The 18,314-nt window shown below is 37.8% G+C and overlaps 1 protein-coding gene across 1 annotated transcript; it reads left to right on the forward strand.

The window, feature by feature from the left end:
• The first annotated feature begins 2,608 nt into the window (after nt 1-2,608).
• Nucleotides 2,609-13,267, forward strand: LOC138335565 (nucleolar and coiled-body phosphoprotein 1-like). The gene is made up of 5 exons (XM_069284723.1): nt 2,609-2,729; nt 3,321-3,538; nt 4,138-4,267; nt 5,091-6,119; nt 6,754-13,267. Exons 1-5 carry the CDS (start codon nt 2,660-2,662, stop codon nt 8,265-8,267), a joined length of 2,961 nt encoding a protein of 986 aa, XP_069140824.1. The 5' UTR covers nt 2,609-2,659; the 3' UTR covers nt 8,268-13,267.
• Nucleotides 13,268-18,314: the final 5,047 nt, after the last annotated feature.

Below are 18,314 nucleotides of genomic sequence, written 5' to 3' on the forward strand. Positions count from 1 at the left end.
GGGTGGGGTATAGTGTCCATTATTAAACAGGTAGGGCAGGTGTGTGGTTTCTTATTAAACAAGGTGGGGTAGTGTTCTTATATTAAGACAGACCGGGCAGTGGTCTTATTAAACAGGTGGGGGTAGTGTTATTATTAAAACAGTATGGGGGCAGTGGTCTTATTAAACAGGTGGGGCAGTGGTCTTATTAATTACAGCAGGGGACAGTAGGTCTTATTAAACAGGTGGGGTAGTGGTCTTATTAAACAAGGTGGGGCAGTGGTCTTATTAAAACAGGACCAGGGCATATGTGTTCTTATTAAACAGGACTGGGGGTAGTGGTCTTATTAACACAGGTGGGGCAGTGGTCTTATTAAACAGACAGGGGGTAGTGGGTCATATATTAAACAGGTGTGGGTAGTGGTCTATTATTAAACAGTTGGGGTTAGTGGTCTTTATTAAACAGGTGGGGGGTCCTTATTAAACAGCGGGGGCAGTGGTCTTATTAAACAGACGGGGTAGTGGTCTTATTAAACAGTATTGGGTGGTAGTGGTCTTATTAAACATGACGGGTAGCAGAGGTCTTATTAAACAGACGGGGCAGTGGTCTTATTAAACAGACGGGGTAGTGGTCTTATAAAACAGGTGGGTCAGTGGTCTTATTAAACAGGGGGTAGTGGTCTTATTAAACAGACGGGGCAGTGGTCTTATTAAACAGACGGGGTAAGTGTGTCTTATTAAAACAGGTGGGGCAGTGGTCCTTATTAAACAGTTGGGGCAGTGGTCTTATTAAACAGGTGGGGTAGTGGTCTTATTAAACAGACAGGGGCAGTGGTCTTATTAAACAGACGGGGCAGTGGTCTTATTAAACAGGTTGGGGTAGTGGTCTTATTAAACAGGTGGGGCAGTGGTCTTATTAAACAGTATGGGGCAGTGGTCTTATTAAACAGACGGGGCAGTGGTCTTATTAAACAGACGGGGCAGTGGTCTTATTAAACAGACGGTGTAGTGGTCTTATTAAACAGATTGGGGAAGTGGTCTTATTAAACACACTAGGGCAGTGGTCTTAATTAAACATGAACGTGGGGTAGTGGTCTTATTAAACAGGTGGGGTAGTGGTCTTAATTAAACAGACGGGGGCAGTGGTCTTATTAAAATTGGGGACAGTTATGGGGGCAGTGGTCTTATTAACGCAGACGGGGGCAGTTGGCATCTTATTAAACAGAGACGGGGTTAGTGGTCTTATTAAACAGACGGTGGGTAAGTGGGTCTTTATTAAACATAGACGGGGTAGTGGTCCCTTAATTAAACAGACGGGGCCAGTGGTCTTATTAAACAGGACGGGGCTATAGTGGTCTTATTAAACAGACGGGGCAGTGGTCTTATTAAACAGGTGGGGTAGCATTGTGGGCTTATTAAACAGTTGGAGGGTAGGTGGTCTTATTAAACAACAGTTGGGGCAGTGGTCTTATTAAACAGATGGGGCAGTGGTCTTATTAAACAGGTGGGGTAGTGGTCTTATTAAACAAGTGGGGCAGTGGTCTTATTAAACAGACGGGGCAGTGGTCTTATTAAACAGACAGTGGGGCAGTGGTCTTATTAAACAGGTGGGGTAGTGGTCTTATTAAACAGTGGGTGGGGCAGTGGTCTTATTAAACAGTTGGGGCAGTGGGCAGTGGTCTTATTAAACAGGGGGGCAGTGGTCTTATTAAACAGACGGGGCAGTGGTCTTATTAAACAGTGGGGTAGTGGTCTTATTAAACAGCTGGGGCAGTGGTCTTATTAAACAGTGGGGGACAGTTGGGGCAGTGGTCTTATTAAACAGGTGGGGCAGTGGTCTTATTAAACAGACGGGGCAGTGGTCTTATTAAACAGTTGGGGCAGTGGTCTTATTAAACAGACGGGGCAGTGGTCTTATTAAACAGACGGGGCAGTGGTCTTATTAAACAGACGGGGCAGTGGTCTTATTAAACAGGTGGGGCAGTGGTCTTATTAAACACAGGTGGGGTAGTGGTCTTATTAAACAGACGGGGCAGTGGTCTTATTAAACAGGTGGGGCAGTGGTCTTATTAAACAGTTTTGGGTAGTGGTCTTATTAAACAGGTGGGGTAGTGGTCTTATTAAACAGGTGGGGTAGTGGTCTTATTAAACAGACGGGCAGTGGTCTTATTAAACAGACGGGGCAGTGGTCTTATTAAACAGGTGTGGGGCAGTGGTCTTATTAAACAGTTGGGGCAGTGGTCTTATTAAACAGTTGGGGTAGTGGTCTTATTAAACAGACGGGGTAGTGGTCTTATTAAACAGACGGGACAGTGGTCTTATTAAACAGGTGGGGCAGTGGTCTTATTAAACAGGTGGGGCAGTGGTCTTATTAAACAGGTGGGGCAGTGGTCGTGGTAAGGCAGTTATCTTATTAAACATATCTTTATACAGAGGTGGTCGCTAAGGCAAGTTTGATTGTACACATGTGTATTTCTAGATAGAAAAAATTTAGTTTTTCCAAGAGTTTTCTCAATTAAAAAAGGTATATACAGGCTAGACCCCTAAATTAGTAACGAAATCATTGATTTGTCAGTTAGGATATTAAATTCACACAGGTAATTTTAAAATATACATGCATTTCTGTTTCTATTTACAGTTATAGAGTAAGAAGCAGAATGACTCTACCTGATATCACCTGATGGGGTGGGATAGAATCCTGGTGTGTGTTTGTGCCCTCCTGCTGTTGGAGGGCACATACGCTGCCACATGTAAGTACACTTGGGCAAATACAGTGTAACTGAGTGTCCAAATCGGATATGTAAGCATATTTGGTTTAGCCAGGTCTCTTAATTAAACAGTATTTAATTAAGTATGTTTAGAAGGAAAATGCCATACAATTGTGCCAGAATAGAGAGGGATCAGGATTGGACAAGTCATATGTAAGTTCACAGCCAATCAAAAACGTTTTGTCCACCAGGCTATACGGGACGTACGTATACATCAGAATTGTCCAAAATAGTATATTTATGATTGTCTTGTTTTGCTGAATACCATCTGGTGTCATTATATAGGATTGTACAACATGATCAAATATGTGTATTAATACTGGTTCTCGATCGAGAAATGGAATTAAACAGATTATCAAAATTAAGGGCATGAAATATTGAATTAACACAACAAAACAAATACACTTCTCCGGTACACAATAAGAGGATAATTGTATACATGTATTTCAATACCACTTTTACCATTATTACGTGTAGACTGTAATGTGGACACATCCAGATCAATGCATGGAAGAGTCTACTAAAGTTACATAGGGGTGAAAGAGTAAATCATATTTCCAATCTTTATTGTAGATGATATGGAGAAGTGTGATTATGCTGGTTTCTTGGATGTGCCAGAGGGAGCCCCCGTAGTTGTAAATGGAGGCGTTCTTACCAGCACAGCGGTACCGAACCCATGTAGCATTGTTTTCCGGGCGACCAACCCCGAACACATCCTCACCATCGACATTACCATTCTGAATCTCATCGACTGTTCCATTACGTTGAATTTTATCTACGGCTCAGACGTAGTATGTATACATGCTGTCATGTCTTTAAGTTATATCTGCTAAAAGTTTTAAAACAAGATTGCAATGTCATTGATTTGAATAATGTCACAATTTTTGACATAGAAAATATCATTTACAAAAACACTGATAACATAATACATGCCATATTGGGACAGATTTAATACAGGGGTTTCGTGATCCTGAAAAGACGTGGGTAAAATACTGTTTATCATCGATTAATCCCACCTCCCGGTGGTTATGACGTCACAAGAATCACGTCAAATGATGACGTCATAATTAACGGAAGATGGGACTAATCGACGGTAAATAATATTTTACCCACGTCGTTTTGGGATCTCGAAACCCCTGTATTAGCAGAGTTTAATCTAGGGTCTCTCAGGAGTAGATATTCAACCCCTTTCCAATGAGATTTTGGCTAGAATTTTCCTATTGTCATGTTGTTTTTTTCCCCAAAATAAGAATAGTCCAATTCCCCAAATTGTCGTCCAACGTTTTCCCAATTTAAAAAAAATTAGTTTCTTAAAAGCCTAGGTTGATCCTTGGTAAAATGATTTTATATCTGGTTTCTTTGGATACGAAAGTGACTCTTTGTGTTGTAGGAGACATTTCGATGTGGCACCAGAAACCCAGGGAAGATCTACACCAATATGCGGCAGATTACTGTTAACTTTTTACGAGGACCCCAGGTCTCTTCCTACAAGTTCCAGTTTCTGCTCACCAGTACCAAACGTAAGGAAACTCCACAGATTTTAATTTTTGGAAATATCCATTCAGTCAATTTTCTTTTGTGGCTCTTCTTACCAGTTTGAGAGGTGCCTAATACATTTTTGGACCAACCTGAAAACAAAATGGATGACAGCTAATTAGCCATCTTGGATTTTAACAATTAAAGTTTGTTATCGCTATTTGTTCTCAGAAAGCACAGACGAGATCACTGGAATTTTATGCCTACTATTCAAGCCATAATTGGTCTAATGTATTATTAGTAGCCATTTTGGATTTTAATAATTTAAGTTTGTTGTCGCCATTTCTCAGAAAGGACAGAATTGTACAAAATTATTAAATCCTGGTTCCCATAGGACTTAAGTAGCATGTGCCTAATGGCAGATACACAGCCATATTGAATTTTGAAAAATGTTTGTCGATTTATTGTTTCTTAATCATATGCCATCATGTTTTACTAGAAGAAGGAAGTTAAGGATAAAGCAGTGGAAAGATCTATCAGATCATTATCAGATGTGGATATTAAGATCCCAGTTCTGTTATTTGCATATTACAGAGTTATCTGCCCTTGCAGGTAGGCATTGATTGTGAGGTCATGTGTTTGCAAGCTTAACATTGATATCATACTTTTTTCACAAGGGAGGTAACCCTGTAATATGCAAAGACAGAATAGATCTCCTGTTACAGAGTTTAACTTTGATATTTTACAGAACCCTGGCACTTTAAGAAAACCCTGACATTTTAACAAAATCATGACATTTTAACAGAACACTGACACTTTAACAGAATCATATTTTAACAGAACCGTTATAACTTTTGATACTTTCAGCTGTACCGATTATACCTGGGGACAACTCCAATCCATCAGAGGTTGGCCTTATCGTGGGGATTGTGTCTGGTGTCTTCATCATGCTGCTTGTGGTGGCCATCTTGGCAGTGTGCTGTCACCGACGTGCTCAGAAGGCTAAAATCCTGTATAAGGCTAACCAGACAAAAAAGCCATTGGATCAGCAAGGGAGACCAGCAACATCCGTAGGGTTTACAAATGATGCCGTACAAAATGGCTACACACATGAGTCCTCACCGAGGGCAAAAACAAAGTTACTATCGGAGAACAATGGCTCGAGCAGCCCGCGTGCTAAGACTCTAAACTTCCACTCCAGTACAAAGCCGGAGGACAATGGAATTCAGAACCATTTTCAAGATGATGATGACACTTATGATAAAACAGAAGATATGAAAAGACCTCCTAAATCGCCATTTTTATCAGCATTATCAACTAATCCGAAATTTAAAGCATCAAAATCATCTAACAACAGGGACGCCGACGAAAGAGAAAAAAGGATTTCGTCAACATCATCCGTCAATTCATCCGGGGTCTCTCGTGACTCTGCCCCTCCACTTCCTATTGTTCCTGTTAACAAATCTCCCACAAATAAGAGGCGAAATCATGCCAGTATTCGTAGGGCATATCGGACAGCTTCCTCTTCGGAAGAGGAGTTTAATCAGATGGCTAACGCTAGTGCGATGAGAGAGGAGAGTGGTCCCTCCTCTACAGAGACAACTGCCAGTAGGCCAGATACTAAAGCTAATACTAAACATTCCCTAAAACCAGATAAAAACAAGAAAAAGGGGAACAAAAAGGACATGAAGCTGGAGGACTATGAACCCACATCTGGGAACTTTCAGAAAAACACAGCAAGGGCTAGTAAACGGGCCCAGAAATCGCCACGCCTTGGTAACCGCAGCGATGGGTTTGGTCATCGTAGGAGAAAAAGTGAAGGTAGAAGTGACGGAGAATATGAGGACTCGAGACCAGGAACACCGACCAGCATGTGTGACTTGGAGTCACTGCCTCGTAAGTGTTCCATTTTTTAATATTACAGAGTTAGCTCCCTTGCGGGTAGGTATCCATTGTGAGGTTATTATTTTATGAGCGTAATTCACGTTGTTTTCTCTGACGTTACGCTTGTAAACATATGACGTCACAATAAATATCTATACCTACAAGGGCAGATAAGTCTGTAATATGCAAAACACAGAATATCAGTATGTATATACATATTGTAAGACCAAAAACTACTAAAAGTGACAATTCAGCCATAAGGCAGTTTCAAGATTGATCCTAACCGTGATTTCTAAATATAACTGTAAAAAGGGTTACCCATAAGTAAAACAATCTTTAAATAAGAAAGTAACTTAAGTTTTGTTAAAAGTTCGTACCTTTTGTTTCGAGAAATCAGAGCCACTCGTACATTGTTCTGGAATCTGCCGTAAATATTTCATTGTCAATTAATACAGTAAAACACATATATAGCAAACATGCATACATCAAATTTCCAGTAAGCTGTCTTTAGTATGTAAAATGAGCCATGCTTATAACTAAGTGATATCATTGGTCCCCAGAGGTTCGTTATAACCGTGCATCTACAAACCTGATATTAAGTCTGTACCCTGCTGTTGATGTCATTTCTTTATTTTGTTTTCTGCAGCTCTCACGCGGTCAGCCTCTCGTCAGTCTCTCTATGCATCCCGTTCGTCTCTCTACCGGAGGCGTGGCAGGAAAGGATCTTACGCAGAATCTGTAGCCTCAACAAATTATGTGCGCGACGACATGGAAATTGGACGACACTCTCGTTCATATTCTCAGGATTATGATGATGAGACTGATGGCGGTTATGAGAGACCAATCAGTCGTCATGAAAGAGAAAGAGTGTTTCGGTCTATGGGTGAACTTGGACGAGAAACGAAGGAACGATCAACGCAGACACTGCGAGAGACTGCCACACAGACCGGCCATGAACATTCGGTCGTCATGCAGCCTAAACGAGTGGTTAAGAAAAAGAAAAGATCCAAGTCAATGTCAGCTGTTGGCACTCAGACCAATAAGGCTCTGAAGAAGTCAGAGAAGGCTGAAACGGAAACTGAAGATAACCTGGAGAAACCGAAACCTAAACCAAAGCCCAAACCCCGTAAGTCCACAAACTCAGTTAGTGCTGTCGCTGCGGCAGAGGATTCAGAGGATGGTAAGAAGAAGAAAAAGAAGAAGAAGCGAGCAAAATCTAGGGAGGATTTGTCCCATGCTGATCGACCTGCCACACCACAAGAGCAACAGGCTTCTGCACAGGTTCCTGGCCAACCCTACCTCCAATATAACATGCCTCATGGAGCAGAGGCTCAACCGCTGGCCCCTGGACAACCGATGGCCCCTGGAGGATACCCAGGGCAGGGTGTTCCAGTGCAGGGCTATACTGCTGGGTACCCAGGTGTCACTATGCCATACAGTGTCAATCCACAAACTGGCTATATAATGGCACCGCAACCAGGACAAATCAATCATCAAGCAGGCCATCCACAAACAGGACAAATTGTGCACCAACCAGGACATCAACAGCCAGGACAATTTGTCCAACACCCAGGACAAATCATTCAACAACCAGGATATCCACAGCCAGGACAATTTGTCCAACACCCAGGACAAATCATTCAACAACCAGGCCAGCCACAGCCACGAAATGTCAGCCAGTCTTCCCATGTTCCTGGCAAACCTCGCAGGTCAAACTGGGACATGTTAATGGAGATGACCGATGGCGACAACCAGCAGAAACAAGCTGCCATGACAGAAACAGGATCTCTTGCTAGTTCAGTATTCACATACAATCTTCCCTCACATGTAGGTCACCCTGGCATACCTGTAGTCCAGCCACAGCCCCCAGGGCTGGTGAACCAGGCCTACTCAAACGTGGCATTTCCTAACCAAGCAGTGCCACAGGCTGATACAATGCCGCGTGTGCCACCGTCGTACATGGATGCTATAAACATGGACTCGATGTCTGGTCCTCCGTCGTCCGGACCGCATTCCCATGATCAATCTTTCTCCCAGTCAGGCAGTGATACTGGACTTCCTGTGGTACACAAAGACACAACCAACCTTCTACCTAAAAAATCCTCCTGGGAAGTGTTGAAGGAAATCACAGACAGTCAAAACAATGAAAGTGTTGTATGATTCCTATTCTTTAATGTCCATCCTTGTATAGTTTTGTAGTGTATCCTACCCTGTATAGAGAATAAGTTATAAGTGTGAAGGTTAAGGCAGCCTTACTCAAACTTGCGCCACACATATATATATATATATATATATTGATGTTATATCCAGTACATGTATGAGCTGTCCCTTACACTCGGTCGCCTGTGTAAGATACAGCTACCATAGGTTAACCCAAGTGAAGTATGAACAAATTTTAGGGTTAAATACCTGTACCTGTAAATTAAGTGCTTGACTTCTCCACCATCATATATTCCGTCTTTGCATATTACAGAGTTGTCTCCCTTGCGGTTAGGTATTGATTGTTACTTCATTATTTTGTGAGTACAATTCACATCGTTTTCTCCGAAAAGTATGACGTTACATTTGCAAAACACTTGACGTTATAATCAATACCTACCTGCAAGAGCAGATAACTCTGCAATATGCAAATACAGAATAATTACCCTGACTTTCTGCAATAGACCATTTCGATGTTCATGGGCTTATAACTTTGTTCATACCTGTTCTTGGTTTCCTTCCATTTCTACTGTATGTATACCTCTAGACACAATCCACCTATATTTGACGATAGCCTGATTATATAGATGGCTTCCAAATCACTAACTATAGTTTTTGATATAGGAGGTTTGTGACCAATATTATCTCTAATATTTACTTCAGGTGGCAGCACATTAAAATTTAAAGTTTATCGTGCAAGAAGGTCGTTAATTATTTCCCGTTATGGTTAATGTTTATGAGATTGAAGAAATCTACTACTAGCTCATTAAGTGCAGATCTGGAGTGCTTATCAGATCATCTTGAAAGTTGAAACAATTTCAAATATTTGCGAATACATTTGTATTTAAATCTGATTTATTTCTAGTTTATTGTTTAGGTTAATTTAGTTTTATCAAAGGAAGCCATTTTTAAACTAAAGTGTATTGTCTTAGTTTTTGTGCATGCTGCATGAATAGAATATTGTATCAAGTTGTTGAACAAAAATAAAACAATCTACTTATTGAATATTTATCTGCGAAAAGAAAGATGATAAAAATCGTCATCTACTGATATTGGAAAACTTATATGTACATTTGTGCCATAGATAGTTGGGGTATTGCTTTAGTTATGAATGCAATGTATAATTAAAGAATGAATTTGAGTGATAAAAAATATAAATATCACTGTTAATTAAGATAAAAGCTTTAAAGTAACTTTTTTTTTTTCTTAAATATCCAATATGTTGAGATAATTTCCCTTTCTTATTGAAAAGGGATCGTACCATTATTCCTTTTATGTGTAGTTACAGGTAGAGAATAATGTGTATTTTCAGAGACAATGTATATTATTCTTATTTTGATAAAATTATTTTTTCAGTCAATTTTTAATATTAATTGAGATGAAAAAAAAATGGTTAAGATTATTTGACTCTTGATTAATTGGTAAATTGCTATAAAACTTATTTATGTAAGAATTTTTTTTATTTGTTATGAAATTCTATGTTGCTTGGATTATCATGATGATTCTGCAATGTTCAAAGTGAAACTGTTTCATGATACGAACACCACAACGAGATGACATACTTTGTAAAACGTTTTTCTCAGGATTTGAGCATGACTGCATTTTGCTAAATGAGATTCACAAAAGAAATCAATTGTTTCATAATATGAACACTATAATAAGATGAATTACATTGTAAAATATTTTCCTCATGATTTGAGCACGAATGCAATGTTTATGTGATTTTCATATTGAAACTGCAATACATACAGTCATACACTGTATAAGTATACTTTACATGTATGCATTATCATCCTGCATACAAATATTAATATACTGGTATGTATATTATGTACAGCAAGATCTCAATCAGATGGCATATTTTTTTATCATCCCCCCCCCCCCTGAAACACACACATCACAGGTTTTCTGTTTTACATGAAGTCTTGGCTACTGTTTCAGATGTACAGTGAAACCTTCTATAAAGAACACCTCTATATAAATGACACCTCTACATAACAGACACTTGTCTATAAGGACTAAACATCATCAACGCTATTTAGTACAATTTACTATAACAATAATAATAGACCTTGTGTATAAAAGATACCTGTCTATAAAGGTCAGTTTACTATAGCTTTAGTGTCCTTTATAGACAGGTTTGACTGACATAATTCACCTCTGTATAAAGGAAACCTGTCTATAAAGGACATTAAGCTATTTCCCTTTAGTGGCCATTATACACAGGTTTTACTGACTTGCCATTCTGTATCATTTTAAGTGATTCAGGGGAGATAATTCAATTCAAATGAATTTTGTTAACTTGGAAGATTTCAAACACATTTAAGTGCTTAATCAAGGAAGAAATATGCAAAACAAAATGACACCATCTAGATTTACTTTTTATCATGGATATTTTGTATAGCAGGTATTGACAATATCATGCATTTAAGGTAAATTCTTCGTATATCAGGGGAGACATTTCAGATGGCATGTTTTATTCGGATCATAGCAGACAATCCATGAAGTGTAATATCGAAAAGAAAAAACTCAAAGAATATGATTTAACACAAACATCTCTATCATTGCTTTTGTAAATATTAATACTAATTACTTCAAAATAGTTCCATGCATTGCTTTCCGAAAAGTTTTAAGACTTATGATCATTGAAATGACTAATTATCATGTATACTTAGTCTAGCTTTTATCTACAATTCAATCAGGGTTGTTTCATATTGAAGCCTTGATATATATCACAATCTCCACTTTCTTGTTTTATTTAAGCTTGTATATTTTGTAACTGTCAATTATTCATTTTGGTCTACATTATTTCTTTACACATTCCATCACCTCGAATAAGGTTAATAAAAAATCATTATTTTCATGGAATTAACAAAATATGAAATGAAATAATATCTGTATACAGTGTAGATGTATCATTAATTAGATGTAGAAAGAATATCAAATTTATAGAATCCTTGTGATGTATGTGTCAGTTATACAATTTTCTGTCAAAAGATGCAAAGATTACACTGAAGGATTGAGAACAATCTACTGGTACTTGAATTTTCTGGGTAAAAAAATCATAAGCAATGATATAACAATTAAGTGTCACTGTTTCACTAACCAATCAAACTTAGTTTTGACTGATGTATTTGTATTTTTGATAACTCCTGGCTCCAGAATTATGGAACTATCTTAGACTGAAATTTTAACTTAGCCAATCAAAAATTATACAAGTCATTGTAACTTTGTCTTTGATTGGGTTTAAAGTTGAAACTATTAGCCAATCAAAAATGGTGTAACTCATTCAAACTTTGTGTATGATTGGCTAATTCAAAACTAATGGCCAATCAAAATTAATGTAAATCATAACTTTGTCTGTGATTGGCTATGTCAAAACTATAAGCTAATGGTAAATGGCATAATGGGTACCATATTCTGAGTTTGTCTGTGGTTGGCTAAGTCAAAACTAAAGACGATTTTCCATGATCCTTGAACTGGGTATTTAATTTGTAGACTTTTAACTCCACATTGTCGACATTGTGTATACTTAGAAGATAAATGATTAGTTTTATAATATCATTGTTAATAACATCATCATGCTATCTTAGCCATTGATCACAATTTTAACATCTAGTTCTTCATACTTTATTATTATACATAGACATATTTCTATACTTCGTTGGATATATATGTATAATGTCCACATTTTTATACTTGTGTGTTTTAAAAACACATTTAAGCAAGTCTTAAATGCATTGTACATAAATTTGTATTGAATAGTACACAGGGGTTTGGCACAAATTCTAACTCCATCATATATATATATATATATATTTATACAATCATGTCCATTAAATATCCTAGCATTTTATCATGAGTTGTGAAGTCCCTAGACTGTGCTTTGGGGCACACATTTCATTCTTGTATTTTATATTTATGTGTAACTGAAGTCTAAAGTATGTCGTCAAGACATTTCCCTCAGGTGTCCGTAATTCTCCAGTGTAACCATGGTTACAAGGAAGATCTACCATCTATAGAGTACTGTACACATTCTTTTTTTGGAGCTGTCAATTTATAGAACAAACACAACCTCGAACATGATAGTTAGTACAAGGTTACTCACAATCACCATAATGACCATGCTTAAAATTAATGATAAACAGAAAATATCATTTGCACAATCATAATTTATTACAGCGTTTCTAGCCAGAAAAGCTCAAAAACATTATTATATTATTAAAATATGTATGTTTACACCTACCAAGGACCCATTTTATTGTGAAACTTTGGCCTATTGCTTATATATTGTAAGTGTACATATTTTAAATATATTTACAGTAAGTACTAGAGATATATATTTGTTTTGAATATCGAAGAGTTATCTGCCTTTGCAGGTAGCTATATTGATTGTGACGTATATCTTGTGTTTGCGACGTATATCTTGTGTTTGCGAGTGTAAAATCATATTTTTCCGAGAAACTGATTTGAGTTTTGCTCATACAGTTATACCATCACATTCAGAGATTTATAGTACAGGTACTTTATATATCAAAATTTTCTCAGTCAATGCCTTCCTGCAAGGGAGATAACTCTGTAATTGGCAAAGACAGGAAAATGTAGATTTAATTAATGGGAATGTGACTAGTCTAAATATCAATGTATCAATAGTGTTGTAATATGTATGATCTAGTTTGGCATAAATCATCTGCATGTTGTATAATCTCATATCGTCCGACATGCTGACCTATCAGAGTTACTTCCCTTTGTCATTACTTTGTCGAACTGATGGAGGTCATACATTGTAGTTCATCATTGTTTTTTCATTGGTAACTCGTTAATTTTAGTCATTGTAATTAAACGAACATCATCAAATTTGTAAACTGTGCATGTACAGTATCTCATTCAGTAAATTTCAAATCATTGTATACCATCCGAATTTAATCACAACTTTTGTAAATAAAGAAAGCTATTGAGAAGTTGATGTGTTTGATTTATCTGTGGATAAAGAAATGTATATACACTCCTAGCTTCAGTATTGTGGTCATCAAACATATATTCTACATTTCACCAAACTCATGTAATTTGATAACTCTACAGTTGAGTGCTTATATAATTTACTCTCAAACAATACAGCTAAGGTTATTTAAGGACGGAATCCCTGTGTACAATGACTGTTGGGGATGTGAATGTCTATATGATGTGGAAGGCTGCGGTAATGTAAATACTCACCGCAATATACCACTCGGCTAGAGAGAACTTCTCTTGAGCTCATTCGGTTGAGTGTCAGACTAGTAATCCAGAGGTCCCAAGTTTGATCCCTGGCAGATGCAGTGATTATTTTTATATCAAAACATGCATTCTGTTACAGTATCATTCTATTGTATCTCTTTATAACAGTGGAACTCCTGTTTAAAGTGCTATCTCACTGAAGCATTCCATCAAAGATACAGAACAAAACACCTCCCACACGGTCACATTATACGGACAACGGCAAATCACAGGCCTGCAGAAATATTTATATTTCCTTTTGAGATTACAGAGAGAGTGAAACCCAACTTCAAAAGCACACGGTCAACCACAATGTACGTTATTCAATTCTTTTGAAGATCAAGCTGTCTTTTGTTGCCTCCAGTTTTACTATGAGATAGTCCATTAGTGGATATAACGTCAGTGATAGTAACCCCTGATAGTATCGAGGATGACTCAATTTATGCTGAGCGCTAAACAGGAAAAAAAAGTATCACTTTATTACCCTTTTGTGAAATATATGTTATGGTGTCTGGTCTTTCCTGGAGACGAAATCTCAAATCTAAACACATTTACAAGTACATGTATACCAGTAGTCAGGGTTGAAACAATGTGGATGCAATGCTACTCCCTGCCGAATCCCCTCAAAGCAACTAATGTCCCGGAACAGCTCAAACAATCCAGGAAATTTCTACGACACGACTTTTGATATATATGCGGCAGTATAAAATCCAAATAAATATTGTAGGTGTAATTAGAATATAATTTTATTCGTGCCTTAGCATGGCCATTTGTATAGAAATAGATGTTCAACATCCTTGATACTCCAGGGGTTCCGATCACTTACGATCTCTACACCCCTGGACTATCTCATAGTAAAACTGGAGGCAACAGAATAGAACAGGTAATTTAGTCATTTGATGTACATCAAAAGAGCCGTATAACGGTACACTGTGGTTGACTGTGTGGCTTTGATGTTAGGCGTCGCTCTCTCTAGATCTGTAGTCTTCAAAGGAAATTTGCTGGCCTGTGATTGGTCAAATGTTTTCCGCTGAGCTGCCTTCAATTTCACTATGGGATAGTCCAGGGTTGTAGAGATCGTTAGTAACTGGAACCACTGGAGTATCGAGGATGTATATTCAACTTCAATGATATTTTCAAAATAGTCTATACCTTACACATGTACATCATACATCAGACACCCTATCTCTGGCTCATTCCACACCATTACTACCCTCTCGTCATCCTCAATACTGCAGGGGTTCCGATCACTTACGATCTCTACACTAAATCGTAGGTGATCGGAACCCCTGGAGTATCGAGGATGCTCTCCAGCTCACTCACTGACTTCAGCATCACCTATCATATTTCAAGGTCACACGTCAGAACATCTTCGACTAGTCACATATACCACAACAAAAATGGGACTCCCAAGGAAACAATCGCTGGTAGGTAATATCCTATGAGAAGCCATTCATAGCCATAGCCATAGACCTCCGATTCACCCACAGGTATTTTAACTCGCTGACAAAAAAATGTATACATATATATATATATATATATATATATATATATAACAAAACTAAAACAAATCTGCGATCGTTTTCCCAGCTGCCGCTGTTCTTCAGGAAATGTTTATATATATATATATGGAAACCATCACATGGACACGGTTCTTTTTTACTTATATATATGAGTGTATTTTTGTCAGCAAGCCAAGTACCTGTGATTCACCCACCAACGAAGGAAAAATATAGGAAAGTATTTTTTCATGAGTACGAACATGTTTTATTTGGCGGCCGCGTAATTATAAGATCATACTGAAGTAAAATATGCCATGTTAAAATAAAAAGGTCCAAAGATGGATCCTTGCGGAAGACAGTGCTTTGCCTTCGATTTGAAAGAAAGTTTTCAGTGTGAAATAAAGGTCTTCAGTCAAAACACGTTCTATAGCTATTTGCATCATCCTTATTTCTTTTTAAAACATCTAAAGCTATAAATATTAGATAGTGTATGATTTGCAATAAATACTTGGTACAGGTCATTCATCATGTTTTTTCCACCAACTATCAGTGGCGTAGCGCCCGTGCATGCTTGCATGCTCAAGCATGCAAAAATTAATCTGACTTACATTTTTGAACAGTCAGAAAAAACACAACATTTGAATACACGTGACGCTGCAGAATATAAATTATGTATAAATACATATGATATGCCCAACTGTATGCCTAACATAATTTTGTGCACATTTGAAAGACTTGAAGATTGGCCATTCTGGAAATTTATTAGAATAGTCTATATATTTCCGGTTACCAAGTTGTTAAATATGTTTGAATTTTGTCGAAGACAATATTAGACTTAAACTGAAGAAGAAGACTTCTTCACCAAAATCCCTCAAGCAATTGTGGATTTTGAATCGGGAAACACTTACGAATGCCAAAATAAACAACATCGCATGAAAAGTTAGAAATATTCTAAAAACATATAATTATCTTAAAAATGATAGCAAAACAACTTAACTAAAGCAATTGCAACATGTTCTTGACCTTAGTAACGAAAAAGTGAATTGATCAATTTTGGTTCACTTCCCGCCCCTTTAAAACGCGTGTTAATCCGTGATTTCTGGTGTCACGAAATAGTTGACTTTTATTTTTGTCGAATATGAACAGATTTTTTATTTAGAAAATAATTTGTGTTGTTGTAACTGTTAGAAATAGAACAGAATAAGTAGAAAAATAGGTCATTAATACAATTTTTTTTTATTGAGGTGGTCGAGGACTGGTCCCTTCTTACGCAATTTCCACCATTTTGACAGTGGTCTTTGACTCGCTGTCATAAACAAACCAACACGTAAACTTAATTATAATTTTGTTTAAAATATTCTCCATAAGTTTTTCATCAGTTAAAATAACTCAAAATTCTTCCATTACTTACTAATTTAATATTTACACCCAAATCCGTGTTTTTTGTTCGAGCACTTGTCACGGGAGTCTAGTATGTATACAATGTATATAGTTTTGCATGGTTATCACCTAAATATTGTGACTTCCATTTAACCATTGGTATATACATGTACGTTAAAAGTTACCAAAGAAGTAAAATGGTTACTACATTGAAACAATTTCCCGTCAGCTTCTGGGGGGCTTCGCCCCCCCCCATACCCCCTACCGGGGCTGCCCCTGGACCCTGAGCAGGGGGCGATAGCCCCCTGCACCCCCAGGCATGCAGGCCTATACAGACCTAGCTACGCCGCTGACGATAGATATAAAGATATAGGTTAATTAATACAACTTTAGATGATTACTGATTATGTTTACATATGTGTATTTGGACCCAGTTTAATTAATGAATATTACTTAACTTGAGAAATTCCCACGAAAGTTACGGAATGTTTGGGAGAATAGCATTGAAGAAGTCTTGAGTTCACAGTTTCTTCAAAGTCATCTGAAATAAGAATGTCACATTGCGCACGCTTTGTGATTAGAATATGCATGGTGTTTCGTGAGTTTTATTTTGAATGACAACTGTCAAGGAAAATCACGCTTCCATGGGAATGATCAGCCTGACACTTCCCCAACCCGGAGATTTTTCTTTAACAGTCCTGGAGATACAGCGGGCAGGGGCGTAGCTTGCTCTTTAAAAAAAGCCCGGGCTTGCACATAAAAATCCTAGTATGGGTTATTCATTGTCTTGTAAAGTTAAAACATCTATGTAGATCCGTCAAAGTCTTGAATGTAAATTAAAATCAAAGTTAAAATAACCTAAACGTTTACGTAGATGATTTATCTAAAATTAATAATACTGAAATATACGTTATGCGTTAATATGAATCTTCTAAGACACAAGATGGCTTGTTCAAGATTAAAACGAAAGACACGCAAAGTCAAAGGACGACAGATGAAATATCGAAAGTGACACCTCGCAAATTATAGTGACACAGAGTAGATTCTACTTTGTTTGTTTGTTTGTTTGATTAATTAACGTCCCATCAACAGCTATGGTCATGTAAGGACGCCCCCCCCCCCCCCCCCCCCCCCCATGTATGCGGTGTGTTGCGTGTATGTTGTGCGAGGTGCGTGTTTCGGGAGACTGCGGTATATTCATGTTGTGTCTTCTTGTATAGTGGAACTTTTGCCCTTTTTATAGTGCTATATCACTGAAGCATGCCGCCGAAGACACCAAGCAACACACCCCACCCGGTCACATTATACTGACAACGGGCGAACCAGTCGTCCCACTCCCTTTTTGCTGAGCGCTAAGCAGGAGCAGAAACTACCACTTTTACAGACTTAGGTGTGTCTCGGCCAGGGGACAGAACCCAGAGCCTTCCTCACAGGGGCGAACGCTCAACTCAAGGCCAAAAGTGAGGCGGTGCCAAGGGAGGCATTAGGAAGGATAAAGTCAGTTAGGAAGAATAGAAAAGATAAGATCCTAAATTTAGTCGCCTTTTACGATCATGCAATAGGGGCAGCAGGTACAATTCTAACGCCCTACCTGCAGGGCCAAGATTCTACTTAGATAGTCCGCTAAAACCTGCTTATATTATTAGGCTTTTTATTTATTTTTTTGCCAAATATAAAGACTATATATTAGACAAAAAAAAAACATATAATATAGGCAGGCTTAGCGGAAAAGATTCTATTTAGTAAATGTTGGAGCGATACATTGTATAGAGAATTAAAACTTCCCGTCAAGATAGACATTAAGAAGACAAAATACTATTTTTTTCAATCAGTGCGACTTTTATGCCTTACAATATGAGGCGCTGTTTTTATA

The sequence above is a fragment of the Argopecten irradians genome, chromosome 11 (assembly GCF_041381155.1).
Source record: "Argopecten irradians isolate NY chromosome 11, Ai_NY, whole genome shotgun sequence".
In the NCBI taxonomy this organism is placed as follows: domain Eukaryota; kingdom Metazoa; phylum Mollusca; class Bivalvia; order Pectinida; family Pectinidae; genus Argopecten; species Argopecten irradians.

What these genes read in the sequence shown, in the direction of transcription:
- LOC138335565 (XM_069284723.1), top strand. Translation starts at nt 2,660, where the DNA reads ATGGGGTGGGATAGAATCCTGGTGTGTGTTTGTGCCCTCCTGCTGTTG. An exon ending in TTATCTACGGCTCAGACGTA is followed by an intron (nt 3,539 to 4,137) that starts GTATGTATACAT and finishes TTTGTGTTGTAG; the next exon opens with GAGACATTTCGATGTGGCAC. An exon ending in TGACTTGGAGTCACTGCCTC is followed by an intron (nt 6,120 to 6,753) that starts GTAAGTGTTCCA and finishes TGTTTTCTGCAG; the next exon opens with CTCTCACGCGGTCAGCCTCT.